Genomic DNA, 14,888 nt, shown 5'->3' on the forward strand with positions numbered 1-14,888 from the left:
TTTGTGTCATGTTGTTATAAAGTAATTAAGCCTACTGTTTATTGCACTGGCAGGAGAAATATTGCATAATTCATTTCAAAGTGATTCACTGATTCACAGTGAATAGCATTAGTATGTCTTGGCCTAGGCTATGAGGGAGCCAGATACTGTTTTTATTTATTTATTTTTAAAAACATTTGATTTAACTAGGCAAGTCCGTTAAAAACAAATTCTTATTTTACAATGACGGTCTACCCCGGCCAAACCCTCCCTTAACCCAGGCGACGCAGGGCCAAACCCTCCCTTAACCCAGGCGACGCAGGGCCAAACCCTCCCTTAACCCAGGCGACGCAGGGCCAAACCCTCCCTTAACCCAGGCGAAACCCTCCTTAACCCAGGCGAGGGTCAAAGGCCGCAGGGCCCCTCCCTTAACCCAGGCGAAGCAGGGTCAAACCCTCCCTTAACCCAGGCGACGCAGGGCCAAACCCTCCCTTAACCCAGGCGACGCAGGGCCAAACCCTCCCTTAACCCAGGCGACGCAGGGCCAAACCCTCCCTTAACCCAGGCGACGCAGGGCCAAACCCTCCCTTAACCCAGGCGACGCAGGGCCAATTGTGCGCCGCCCTATGGGACATTTAAGTATTTGTAGTAATATAACATCCTATATAAAATAAACTAGCTTTTTATTTCAGTAAAGGGTTCGTAAGATAAATATTTATTTGGCTTTAAAAGGGATGTTCTTGATCTCTTAATTGAAAGGTTTGTATTAGTTTTACCCTCCAACAGTAATCTCTTTGCTGAGTCATCTCATCAGAATGCCAGATCCCCAACTTATTCCTCCTCTTGGAATCACAGCTGAGACCAAAGCATCCAGCTGATACAAATCTATAATGATATACTTTATGGAGAACTTTTAACATTTAGACATCATGGTAATACATCCCTGACTCATTGGTATCTGCAATGTACTGCAGTCTGATTTTCACATACCATTTATGGTCAAATGCTTGAATTTTGTGGGGAAATCTTTCCAGGACGTTTATCTGGAACTGGCTCAAAAATATTGAACCTATTATATCAAAATATAGAATTTTCACATGATCATGCTACAACACTGTTCAACCCTCACCTTTTCTTTCCAGCAAATACAACTCATCTCAAAACGCACATAGTAACACAAGAAAAGCCCAAGTCAAGTGTAACGGAGCCCATTATGTTGACCATAATATGAAGTGTTATGTGAGGCTGTAACTACAGAACACTTCATATGAACCTAAAGTATTGAAAGACACTCATTCAAGCAAGCAATGTTATATTTCCAAATCTATTCATTATTTCAATTTAGAATAGAAGAAATATGATCTAGATATGCATTAGGGAAGCTTGAAGAGTGTCCAAACTTCCACCATTTGACAATAACCATTTACTGTAAGCACTTGATTATAGGCTGCATGAATGACAGCTATAATAGTTACTTTAACCACGACCTTTAATAACTGACTCTACGCTGTGAGCGTGCCTGTTTCTCCTCCTTCCCCTCCCGCGGCCTCGTAGACACACCAGAGACTGGGCCGAGGGGGCGAGAGCCACACTATGAGGAGGGAGAGGAGAGGAAACATAGCATAGCGAGGCACAAAGTTAGGAGGAACAGCTTCAGATCCAACAACCATCACCTGTCTGACAACGAATAATAAAGAATTGAGGATATCTATTTTTTCTATAGACAAAAACTGGACCAACTATAGGCCTCTGTGGATTTTTGAATGGAAACTGAATTGGACATTCAGACAAATTAAATGGATGATGAGGTTATTTGCAACTACCGGAATTGGATTGAATAAGGTAAAGAAAACTCAACAGATTATATAGCCTACTTCAAAAATGTTTATTTGTTGTCTTGGCTAGAGCAGTCTGTAATAAAGAGCTCTGGTCTTGGATATCCACTTCTGTGGAAGAATTGTCTAATGCTGGGTGGATACGCTACCCATTCATCTGACCATTTAGCCTAAATGATTATTATCAATTATTAACAAGTCATCATTAGGCCTACTCTACTCTTCAGTCAGTCTTTTCAGTTATGTTTATGTCACTGTGTTTACCGTAGGCCGAGGCCTGTTTGTCAACATTTTTATTACATTCAAACGTCATTTATATTCTCTGACTAAATATTATATTTGGAGCTTGCACAAATATTTTCACTAAATAATACCTGTCACCTACATTTAGAAGACATAGCCTAATCGTTTTAGATTATGATGTGGTAGTCTTGGCCTAATATTTTTAGAAAGCTAAATTAGACTAAAATATTAAATATCTAAGTAACAATCTAAGGAAAGAAACCTCCAGTAAAAACAGTCTGAATGTCCATTTGTTAAAGATATTAACAGAGATGTTATTTTAGGGGGCACATTAAACCCGTGGGGCATGGGCCACAGCGGGAGTTCAGCAGGCCCTCTACAGTTCAACAGTAGCTCTTAACCCCGGTACTGGCGGAGCCAACATGTGTCATAGGCTTTTTTTCTGCACTCTATCTTTACCCCTCGATCTGCTTTGACGTTACCGCGTACAATAACAATCACTACATTTACCACTACACCGAGAGTTATACGTTAGGTTGGATAGGTTATTTGGATTCGCCTATAGGAAACCACGTTGCAAACAAGTCTATACTTGTGTGTTTACAACCATTATTAACTTATTATAATTAGCCTAATGTAGATATCGCAATGTTTTGTTTAATGAAACAGGGTTTCAAACATTTTATGCCCTAATAAATCACCGAGCAAAACACGATGTTTTATTGCCTACAACATGGGTTCTCTCCGTCTCCTGCCTTGCTCTTCCTATCCCCAGCCACAGCGGTGTAGCAAGCCGATTGAATTTCATAAACTGGTGAGGAATATGTTCTGTTACGTAAAAAATTTAGGGACAGCTTGACGCAGGAGTCTCTGCATTCTCGTGCCCCCGGTGCGCAAATGTGCACGTAGACATACATCTGGAAGGGGCCGAAAAACGCGTCAGCTTTTTTGCCTCATGTTAAACTTCATGAGGCGCGCGGTGAACATTTGTATGCGTCGGGTTCCACAGTTCGTTTCGTGCCATGAAATTGTTGCCCACAATCAGCGGTGCGACCTTAACATGAGTGCAGGGGGTTCATCAGTAAATGTATGATCTACAACTGGCTCTACACCCCTACACAGAAAAGCCAGTGTGAAAAAAAGCACTATAAACTTATCTAGAATTGAAGCTTTGCCAATACGACTTCTATGACGATGCCTTTCTAAAGTGCCTCTGTTACTGGGACTACTACACAAATACAATACATTGACAGAACATTCATCCATATGCCAACAACAAAATGGCCAAAAAGAGGCAGAATACAGTTGTGTGGCAAATCATTAAATGCTGTAGATGCTTTTCAGAAGGCCATTTTCTGTGTTTCAATGCTAATACATATAACTTTCTCCTCTCCCATTTCCCTTTCTCAACCATGCTCCCCATCTCCTATGTCTACCCCCCACACACACACACTCTTACTATTGTCCACCACCAAAACCCTCCCATCCAGCCAAGTGGAATCAAAATAATAGTTCCTCTCCCTCTGACATTTATATAAACCCAGCTAACCTCCACACCACCACCATTTCAGAAGTCTCAACTAAAAAGTATGGATTTCTCTAGCTCCCTGCCTCCCTCACCTTCTCCATTATACACCTCCCCCTTCATCCCCAACTCCTCCTTCCCCTCCGCCTCTCCATACATCTCTCCTTCCCCCAGCCTGGCCTCAACCGCTCTCTTCTGCTCCCTCCTGTCCCTCCTGGCTCTCCTGGGCATTGGGGGGAACCTCTACACCATGGGTCTCCTCATCAGACGCAGGAGAGGCAGGAGGAGGCGAGGGTGTTCTAGCTGCTGTTTAGGAGGGAGAGGAGTACCGTTACCATCCTGCCTCTCCTCCTCTCCCCCCTCCCTCTCCCCTTCCTCCTCTCCCACCTCCTCTTCCTCCACCTCCCTCCACCTCCAGGTGCTGAGTCTAGCTCTGGCGGACCTCCTCTACCTCTTCACGGCTCCCTTCATCGTGTACGACAGCCTGGCGGCTGACTGGGCGTTTGGGGAGCTGGGCTGTCGCCTCCTCTTCAGCCTGGACCTGATCACCCTGCACGCCTCCATCTACACACTCACCGCCATGAGTCTGGACCGCTATCGGGCTGTGGCCAACCCCCTGGCCACCTCGTCCTCGTCCTCCTCTGGGCTGCTCCGTGTGGCCCTGGCCTGGGGCCTGGCGGTGGCCCTCAGCCTGCCCATGATGATCACCCTCCACCTGGAGGACGGAGACGACGGACAGCTGTGTGTCCCTGCCTGGGACGAGCAGAGCTCCAAAGTGTATATGAGCGTGCTGTTCTGTACCAGTATGATAGGGCCGGGGCTGGCCATCGGGGCGCTGTATGCTACTCTGGGCCGTCTCTACTGGGTGTCCCAGACCCAGCCCTGGGCCAGTGGTAGTGGGGGTAGCACGTCCTACCCTCCACGGGCCCCAAGGCCCAAGGTCCTGCTCCTCATCCTGGGGATAGTTCTGGCCTTCTGGGCCTGTTTCTTGCCCTTCTGGGTGTGGCAGCTGCTGCCGCTATACCGGCCCGACATGCTGCGGACAGTACCGGTGGGTACCCAGGTGACGGTGAACCGGATCCTAACGGGGCTGACGTACGGGAACTCTTGCGTGAACCCATTCTTCTACACGCTGCTCACAGGGGGGAAACGACGGAGGAACAGGCAGACACCGACGTCAGCGAATCAGCTCTGCCGCAAGAGCAGTCCGCAGTAGTGTTCGTGACAACACAGACAGTCCGGTATAATAGACTGCTCTGGGGGCTGGTGGGGGGGGGGGGCTGCTTACAAACTGTCCGATTCAAACACCCCCGTCTTCCCCTGAAATATCAAAGGGCATTTCACTGTGTGATTGTTACTTCATAAGGACTATATTAAAGACAGCACTTTGTATGCGCGGATGTGACTGGACCATATTTCCAATTTGGAGATTAAAAATGTGACGGGCTGAGCGAAAATACCAAAGCTTCAAAACTTGAGAAATATCTCATTGATAATATGAATTCACAAAAATACATCCACATACGGGCCATGAGTGGAGTATGACAACAGGGAAGCAGCGTTTGTGTGTTCTGTTATCATTTAGGGGGCTTTAGTGAGGACCTCGTGTCATGGACCCTTAACATTTGATATGCACCCCTAAAATCAGACCTTTTTTATTAGCAATACCTGCATGTTGAGTTTGGACTTTTATTTTGTAATGAACTCTGCAATGCTTTGCATGGTGACGATGACGCCTGTATTTATATCCAGTTTGGTGTGTATAATATGATATAATATATCAAATAAAAACATGCTTTATATACTAGAGTCTATGTCACAGGTTTTTTGTTCCCTAGAGGAGAGGATGTGTTCCTCCTGACCCCTCAGAAAAGAACACAACATAACTGAAAATACAGATCTCATACCCACGGTTTTATGGTATTTATGACAATAGCAGACGAGGGGAGAGAAAAAGAGATGGCCAGAGAGAGAGAGAGACAGTGAGAAAAATAGATATGGCCAGAGAGAGAGAGACAGTGAGAAAAAGAGGGATGGCCAGAGAGAGAGAGACAGTGAGAAAAAGAGGGATGGCTAGAGAGAGACAGTGAGAAAAAGAGATATGGCCAGAGAGAGTGAGAGACAGTGAGAAAAAGAGGGATGGCCAGAGAGAGAGAGAGACAGTGAGAAAAAGAGGGATGGCCAGAGAGAGAGAGACAGTGAGAAAAAGAGGGATGGCCAGAGAGAGAGAGAGACAGTGAGAAAAAGAGGGATGGCCAGAGAGAGAGAGACAGTGAGAAAAAGAGGGATGGCCAGAGAGAGAGAGACAGTGAGAAAAAGAGGGATGGCTAGAGAGAGACAGTGAGAAAAAGAGATATGGCCAGAGAGAGAGAGACAGTGAGAAAAAGAGGGATGGCCAGAGAGAGAGAGAGACAGTGAGAAAAAGAGGGATGGCCAGAGAGAGAGAGACAGTGAGAAAAAGAGGGATGGCCAGAGAGAGAGAGACAGTGAGAAAAAGAGGGATGGCTAGAGAGAGACAGTGAGAAAAAGAGATATGGCCAGAGAGAGAGAGACAGTGAGAAAAAGAGGGATGGCCAGAGAGAGAGAGACAGTGAGAAAAAGAGGGATGGCCAGAGAGAGAGAGACAGTGAGAAAAAGAGGGATGGCCAGAGAGAGAGAGACAGTGAGAAAAAGAGGGATGGCCAGAGAGAGAGACAGTGAGAAAAAGAGGGATGGCCAGAGAGAGAGACAGTGAGAAAAAAGGGGTGGCCAGAGAGAGTGAGCAAAGAGATGTAGAGGGAAGGAGGGGGACAGAAGGCGAGAAGAAGGAGCGACAGAAAAAGAGAGAAAAAAGCAGAGAATGAAAGGCCAAGAAGAAAGTGCTGAGTGGAAAAATCCCTGGATTTGAGTTTGCACTCATACTTTTATTTGTGTGTCTGTGTCAGCGTGTTTGTGATTCTCTCAGGTCTTCCCCTTCCCTGTGTGTGTTCGTTGGGCAGTCTCTCTCTGTGTCTCCTTGTAGCAACGGCGTGTCCGTCTGTGTCTGACTCAAACACTGACTGTACTGTACACCCAACAAAACCCTGTGGCTCTTTGATGCAGATGAGCAAATATTGTTGTTTGACAGTGAGGAGTGAGGTTGTGGGGGATAGGGGGCTGGCTGGGTGGTGGGAGAGATAGGGGGTTGGGTGGTGGAGGTGTACATATGTGAAGGAGTTTGTTTAGAAGTATTGCATGGGTGCATTTAAGAGAGGGGAGAAGAACAATGGACTTGTTGATGCATGTCAAGCTGCTAATCATTGGGAATAGGGGACAGGTGTGTGTAATGAAAGTTCCGGAGGGATCCGTGACAGTAACACCCCCCGATGTGCTGCACCAGCAGCGCAACGACACCGGCCTTGAGGACGATCACAGGAACGCAGTGTGGGTCGTTCAGGACTTGATGCAGCTGACGAAGTTGCCAAGGTTTCATCAGACCAGTGACTCAAGGTCTGAGTCTTCTGGGTACTTTTGGCAAACTCCAAGCGGGCTGTCATGTGCCTTTTACTGAGGAGTGGTTTCCTTCTGGCCACTCTACCATAAAGGCCTGATTGGTGGAGTGCTGCAGAGATGGTTGTCCTTCTGAAAGGTTCTCCCATCTCCACAGAGGAACTCTGGAGCTCTGTCAGAGTGACCATTGGGTTCTTGGTCACCTCCCTGACCAAGGCCCTTCTCCCCATATTTCGCAGTTTGGCCAGACAGCCAGCTCTACTCTATGCTTACTCTAAACTTCTTCCATTTAAGAATGATGGAGGCCACTGTGTTCTTGGGGACCTTCAACACTGCAGAAATTTTTTGGTACCCTTCCCCAGACCTGTGCCTTGACAGAATCCTGTCATGGAGCTCTATGGACAATTCCTTCGACCTCATGGCTTGGTTTTTGCTCTGACATGAACTGTCAACTGTGGGACCTTATATAGACCGGTGTGTGCCTTTCCAAATCATATCCAATCAATTACATTTACCACAGGTGGACTCCAATCAAGTTGTAGAAACATCTCAAGGACAATAAATGGAAATAGGATGCACCTGAGCACAATTTCGAGTCTCATAGCAATGGGTCTGAATACTTTCGTTTTTTATTTGTAATACATTTGCAAACATTTTGAAAAACCTGTTTTCGCTTTGTAGTTATGGGGTATTGTGTGTAGATTCAAGAGGATTTTTTAAAATTTCATCCATTTTAGAAAAAGGCTGTAACGTAACAAAATGTGGAAAAGTCAAGGGGTCTGAATACTTTCTGAATGCACTGTATGTCATAATTGACATGTTTAAAACTGATTCCATCAGTCCCAAACTTTTCTAATAATCTCATTATTTGATTCAATACAACATTTAGTCATAACATCCTATTGGAATAATATAATAGAAATATCCATTTATACCAGTTATATCCCCATACTATGGTTCTGTCCTCTGTATGATGTGAGAGTTAAAGAAACAGAGACAGAAGGGCACTTTATCCATCCCAGTCCCTCAGAGATATTCTCCTTTAGATGAATGGTTCAGGGTCAACACAGGTCCATCAAGTAGGGTTTTAAATTAATTGCAGAAGGTAAAAGGCCGGTCTAATATTACATTACTGATGAATGATGTGTTTCCTCTGTCCATTCAAATCATGTGGCATTCAAGGACATAAGGTAGTGGTTGAAATGTATACAATTGTTACCCAGAGGAAAATCGGGGATGGTTGTACTTTTTCAAGGGGAGGGTTTAATATTTGTTTTATTTAGTCCAGGGGAGGGGCATGTCATTTGTAATCAATGAAATGTCATATTGCTCAGTGTTTGAGAATGAGTTGCTTATTATATCTCGATGTGTGCTTGATGCTGCCCCTCATACCTGATTCTCTGCTGGGCGTGCAATAGAGTCTGCCTAGTGTGGTCTCCATCAAATGTTCCATACCCTATACTATAGGCTATATGAAGAGCATGCTCTGAGAATCACGGGGCAAAGTTACAGTGCCTTCAGAAAGTAGTCAGACCCCTTGACTTATTCCACATGTTGTGTTACAGCCTGAATTCTAGCTTTAAGATGAGGTTCACACAGAGCCTTCAGAAAGTATTCTTACCCCTGGACTTATTCCACATGTTGTTGTGTTACAGCCTGAATTCTAGCTTTAAGATGAGGTTCACACAGAGCCTTCAGAAAGTATTCTTACCCCTGGACTTATTCCACATGTTGTTGTGTTACAGCCTGAATTCTAGCTTTAAGATGAGGTTCACACAGAGCCTTCAGAAAGTATTCTTACCCCTGGACTTATTCCACATGTTGTTGTGTTACAGCCTGAATTCTAGCTTTAAGATGAGGTTCACACAGAGCCTTCAGAAAGTATTCTTACCCCTGGATTTATTCCACATGTTGTTGTGTTACAGCCTGAATTCTAGCTTTAAGATGAGGTTCACACAGAGCCTTCAGAAAGTAGTCAGACCCCTGGACTTATTCCACATGTTGTTGTGTTACAACCTGAATTCTAGCTTTAAGATGAGGTTCACACAGAGCCTTCAGAAAGTAGTCAGACCCCTGGACTTATTCCACATGTTGTTGTGTTACAGCCTGAATTCTAGCTTTAAGATGAGGTTCACACAGAGCAACAAACACAAAGACAGGAAACAACCACCCACAAAACCCAACACAAAACAGGCTACCTAAATATGGTTCCCAATCAGAGACAATGACTAACACCTGCCTCTGATTGAGAACCATATCAGGCCCAAACACAGAAACACACAAACTAGACATCCAACATAGAATGCCCACTCAGATCACACCCTGACCAAACAAAACATAGAAACATACAAAGCAAACTATGGTCAGGGTGTGACACATTCCTTCCTCTCTGGAAACTGAGTTAGGAAGGATACCTGTATCTTTGTAGAGACTGAGTGTATTGATACACCATCCAAACTGTAATTAATAACTTCACCATGCTCAAAAGAATATTCAATGTGCTTTTTAAAATTTTTTCTACACATATACCAATAGGTGCCCTTCTTTGTGAAGCATTGGAAAACCTCCCAGGTCTTTGTGGTTGAATCTGTTTGAAATTCAGTCAAAGGCTTCTTCCGGAAAAAATGTAATTTGTAAAAAAAAAAAAAAGCAATATCTGTGCGCACAGACTAGGCCTACTGATGTTCTGTTCCGTTTAGGAGGGAGAGCGCCAAGACGAGAAGGAAGACTGGAGTTAAGCTTGCTACAGCTATCATTTATTTTAAATGAAAACAAAATATTTTGTTGGCCATAGTGAAGCTATTTGTCAGAGCTATTGACCTCACAATAAGCCAGATTTGACTAATTTACATAACTGACATTACTATGAAGCGGTAGCATGGACAGTGCATGGGTGGTGAAATGCTAATTCTAGGAGGCCTAATTAATTTAAACGGTCTTGATTTTAATTTGACTTTAGGCTACTAAAGAAAATAGCTAAAGCATAGGCCTACCTCTTGTTAGCTTTTGTGGACCTTATTATACACTGCGATCTATAACGACACTTTAGTTTGCAATACTTTATGTTTTAAACAAACTGTAAAATGAGGGGGAAATTCGTGACTATGATGCATATGGGACATCTTTGGTTTGTCTCTACGACATTCAGAGGATGCACTACAACCTATTGCAGAGGATACAAAATGTTTACTTTGAAGTAATGTGTAATTCTGTCACTATCAATTGACGTCTAAAATGTCAACAGGCTATAAAACAATACACTAACTGTAAATCAGTCAGGAGCAAGCTGGGTAGCCTAAGAAAGAAAAATAATAATTTAGGCTATATTATTATTATTTATTTTACCATTATTTAACCAGGGGAAACCCATTGAGACCAGGGTCTCATTTTGAAGGTTGCCCTGGGAACAATAAATCAACATAATCAGAATCAAAACAACACAATCAATTTACAATTTCACATTTCAACAAATCAAATTCAAAAGCAGCAGATAAAATTACACATCAATCAAAACAAGTGCATTTGTCCTTCACCACAGTCCTCATGAAAGTCCCAACCTGACCCTTCGAGTGTCACGTTCTGACCGTTATTTCCTGTGTTTTGTATTTAGTTAGTATGGTCAGGGCGTGAGTTGGGTGGGCAGTCTATGTTTGTTTTTCTAGGTTTTGGGTATTTCTATGTTTCGGCCTAGTATGGTTCTCAATCAGAGGCAGGTGTCATTAGTTGTCTCTGATTGAGAATCATACTTAGGTAGCCTGGGTTTCACTGTGTGTTTGTGGGTGATTGTTCATGTCTCTGTGTTTGCACCAGATAGGACTGTTTTGAGTTTTCACATTTCTTGTTTTTTGTAGTCAGTTGTTCATGTGTACCTTAACGCATTAAAAAGAACCATGGACCCTTACCACGCCGCATATTGGTCCTCTGATCCGTTTCGCCTCTCCTCTTCGGAAGAAGAGGAGGAAATTCATTACATCGAGACCAGAGAGTCAAGCCTCAAAGTGGACTGCATGTCATTCCATGCGCTAAGGGCACAATAACTAAAGGCAATCTTCCCCAACTCTGTGGAGACCAGAGGAACCTCTAGAACTATTCAGTCTTGAGAGCAAGTCTGGTGGCTTTATTTCCAATGAAGACGTGAGGTAGCTATGGAGTTTCTGGAGAACTACAAATAGCAGCCAATGTTGGGCCCTTTTGGTAGTCAGAGACTCCCAGCCAACATAATTATATAAAAGGCAATGAGGTGTACAAAAATATTGTCCAGTGATATAGCGAAAGCCACCATTTAAGAAATCAATTGTGAAGCATTTGTGACATGCTAATGAAGAATGTCTTATTAGGCTATAGAGTCATTCTACAATGCCTTTGAATTCACTTTTAGAAACATGAGTTTGGCCAGTCTTTGGTTTGAGAATCATGCGGTGAGCCATGCATGCCTAGTTAATTTAACCTAACAAATGCTCTTATGCCCTAATCACAGTAAACACAAATCTATTTTGTGATAACAATATCATGGAATAAAATAGAATACATTTGTAAATGTACTAGTGCATATACTGTAGGCCTACCTGATGATACGCGGGCGGCTGCTGTGTTAAAAAACAAACAACGTTTTCTCGAATTCATGTATGATCAGATACTTCAGATGTAACTGGTTCTGTTGAGCTCCATGTTTACAGTTGGACAACTTTAGCACTGTTCCAGACTTAGACTATCCTCTTTATTAAAGTCTACTTTCTCAGACCGCAAATAAGATGATAGATTCATGCCGTGCTTGTATTAGAATGGAGATCTTTTCACCCCTACCCTTGTCAGCGGTGGTCTGCGAATCATAACTTTCTGCCACTTTGCCATGTAATGCTTACAAAAGAAAAATCAGTTTCTAAAACGGCATCTAAGGCTCTGGTCTGTCCTAGGAGGGTAAACAGTAGGCATGTTCTCTGCTATCCACTATGTTTTAATTGTTATTATGGGTATAGTGGAGGGTCACTTCAGTTATCATTCATTATAAATAGCGTACAGTCCCTAAAAGTTCTCTCGGTTAGTATTCAGAAAGGCCTAAATGTAACTTAGTGAAGGGGAATATCAAATCCGCAGAGACAGTGGACCTACACAGGGGGTAAGGAGGGAGCTGGTAAGTCCTGTAAATAAGAGACATATTGGTAACACCTGACCCTTAAAACACTGATGATGAGAAACATTGGTGAGCAGTAGCTCGTTGGATTGGTTGGCTGATGGGCAAACACCCTTTTCCCTTTTCCATGGTACTTTTATCAACATACAGAGCAACAACACCCTCTGGAGACATCCCAAACCAATTAAAGTTTGTTTTGACAGATCGCTATCCACGATAAGTTTACAATAATTATGTGAGGTCAACAAATTACGCATTGACTTTCATGGCGATATGGGTGAACTGTGGAAATGGTTGTGGAACTCAGAACTGTTCTAGCCATCTGAATGTGCGTCCTGGCCGTTCTGTCTGTATGGTTGGGAGCCTCTCCTGAAGTCTCTGGTTTTGCCGCCATGTGTTTCCATTTACCTGGGTTACCTCAGAGCGTGACGTTCCCACCGCAGTTATTACCCAGCGCCCTGTGCGGTCACTCCGTGGGGGGGCGCTTCTTCTGTGAAGTTAATGCAATAGCCATCCACCTTGAGACCTTTACATCCACAGACAACTAGTCGGTCTCGGAGACCTTCTTAGTCCAACTGGGCTCTCGGACTAGACGTTACAGTAGAGATACAGCATATTTGACAGACAGAGACGCTGTACAAAGAAAAACATATTGGCATGCTCTTGGGCGAATGTAGGGTTCATGTGGGAATGTGCTCCACGGATCCCAAACTTACAGCAAAATTACAGAAATGGAGGGTTAAACTGAAGCTCATTCAAAACAGACATTTCACTCCATTTTCGCCATTGGGGATTTGACAGTACTGGCAGTGGAGTTGGTGGTTGAATATTGCCCGTCTCAGGCATACTGGACAGGCCTTGGGTGTCAGTGTATTCTCCATATATCAGATGATTAAGTTATCCCTCACGTCTGCTGGGATGACTGAGTGTTTGATAAACATCAAACACGTTGTGTTTATTCAACCCAACCAAACCGGCGGAAAATATTGCCTCAGTCGGAGGCTAAGCCAATCCATAAACTGTGGGTTTGTGTTGGTAGTAACCAGCGCCTGCAGGTCGGGTCCAACCATAACTTCTGCCTCCTGCACTCCACAGAAACGTCTTATTTCACACCGAGACGGGTGTCTTCGTCCTCCTATCCTCTCATCCGCAGGGAGAGCAAGAAGACATATTTTCTTTCAGGAGCGTTGCTCTGATACCTGAGAGTTTCATAAATCCGGCACGACTATTTCCTGGAACTGTTGAGTGTCTTTCCATCCCCTCGCCCCTCCGCCCCACCCTCCAGACCCTTCTCTCAGCCAGTGTTTGGGCCTGGAGCAGGTGCCCCTCCCCTGGGCAGCCTGCTCAGGAAAGGACCCTGCTGTGCAGACGAGACTGGGCCGCAGCCCGGGCCAAGCTCATGCTGTGAGGGGTATAAGAGGCTCCCTTCTATCCAGACACACACAAAAAAAGATTTGCCTTGCACTCCTCCTCTCTCGCTCTGTTTCTCTCCAAAATGCAATCTTCCCATCTGTTTTCCCTCTCTCAAATCACTCTCTTTCTCTACTTTGCAAGTCTCTCTGTTTCCCTCTCTCTCTGCCTCCCTGTCCCTTCTCTCACCCCATATGACTTTATAAAGGTTACAGACTGAAGCACGTCCATCAATCCTGGAAAATTATGAAAAACATGACTACTAGTTACTCATGTCCTGTAGTTACTCATGTCAGTGTAGTTACTCATGCCCTGTAGGCCAAGCTGTGTGAGTTACTCATGCCCTGTAGGCCAAGCTGTGTGAGTTACTCATGCCCTGTAGGCCAAGCTGTGTGAGTTACTCATGTCAGTGTAGTTACTCATGTCCTGTAGGCCAAGCTGTGTGAGTTACTCATGTCAGTGTAGTTACTCATGTCCTGTAGGCCAAGCTGTGTGAGTTACTCATGTCCTGTAGGCCAAGCTGTGTGAGTTACTCATGTCCTGTAGGCCAAGCTGTGTGAGTTACTCATGTCCTGTAGGCCAAGCTGTGTGAGTTACTCATGTCCTGTAGGCCAAGCTGTGTGAGTTACTCATGTCCTGTAGGCCAAGCTGTGTGAGTTACTCATGTCAGTGTAGTTACTCATGTCCTGTAGGCCAAGCTGTGTGAGTTACTCATGTCCTGTAGGCCAAGCTGTGTGAGTTACTCATGTCCTGTAGGCCAAGCTGTGTGAGTTACTCATGTCCTGTATGCCAAGCTGTGTGAGTTACTCATGTCCTGTAGGCCAAGCTGTGTGAGTTACTCATGTCCTGTAGGCCAAGCTGTGTGAGTTACTCATGTCCTGTAGGCCAAGCTGTGTGAGTTACTCATGTCCTGTAGGCCAAGCTGTGTGAGCAAAAAAACTGAATTGATTGACTCCTTGAAGCATCACGACCGGTCACAACTGACACATGGTTACTTACTACATCATTTAATGTGGTAACAACATTTATCAAAGTATTAGGGTAGGGTTTATTTTAGCGAATGCAATCGAAAACCTGTTCAAAACTCCCCTACTCGTAATTGCTGGTTTGACAGCAAACACTCAAACCAGGGAACAGACAGTCTCTTTGTTCACCGTATGGCACCCCCCACCATGAGGAACCCTCCTCCCAGCCACGTCCCCTGTCTTCACACTTCTGTGTCAGCCGCCAACATCAGGCGAGACCCAGGCTTGCGTGCCTTGAAGGCTGGAGGTTACATAAACCTACATAGGCTCTG

The 14,888-nt window shown here is 44.5% G+C and overlaps 1 protein-coding gene across 1 annotated transcript; it reads left to right on the plus strand.

Annotated features, from left to right (window-relative positions):
* Positions 1-3,574: 3,574 nt before the first annotated feature.
* On the plus strand, positions 3,575-4,798 carry LOC135574972 (urotensin-2 receptor-like). Its single transcript, XM_065027102.1, has 2 exons — positions 3,575-3,859; positions 3,977-4,798. Exons 1-2 carry the CDS (start codon positions 3,647-3,649, stop codon positions 4,796-4,798), a joined length of 1,035 nt encoding a protein of 344 aa, XP_064883174.1. The 5' UTR covers positions 3,575-3,646.
* The last annotated feature ends 10,090 nt before the right edge of the window (positions 4,799-14,888 follow it).

This window comes from Oncorhynchus nerka, linkage group LG14 (genome assembly GCF_034236695.1).
Source record: "Oncorhynchus nerka isolate Pitt River linkage group LG14, Oner_Uvic_2.0, whole genome shotgun sequence".
Lineage (NCBI taxonomy): Eukaryota > Metazoa > Chordata > Actinopteri > Salmoniformes > Salmonidae > Oncorhynchus > Oncorhynchus nerka.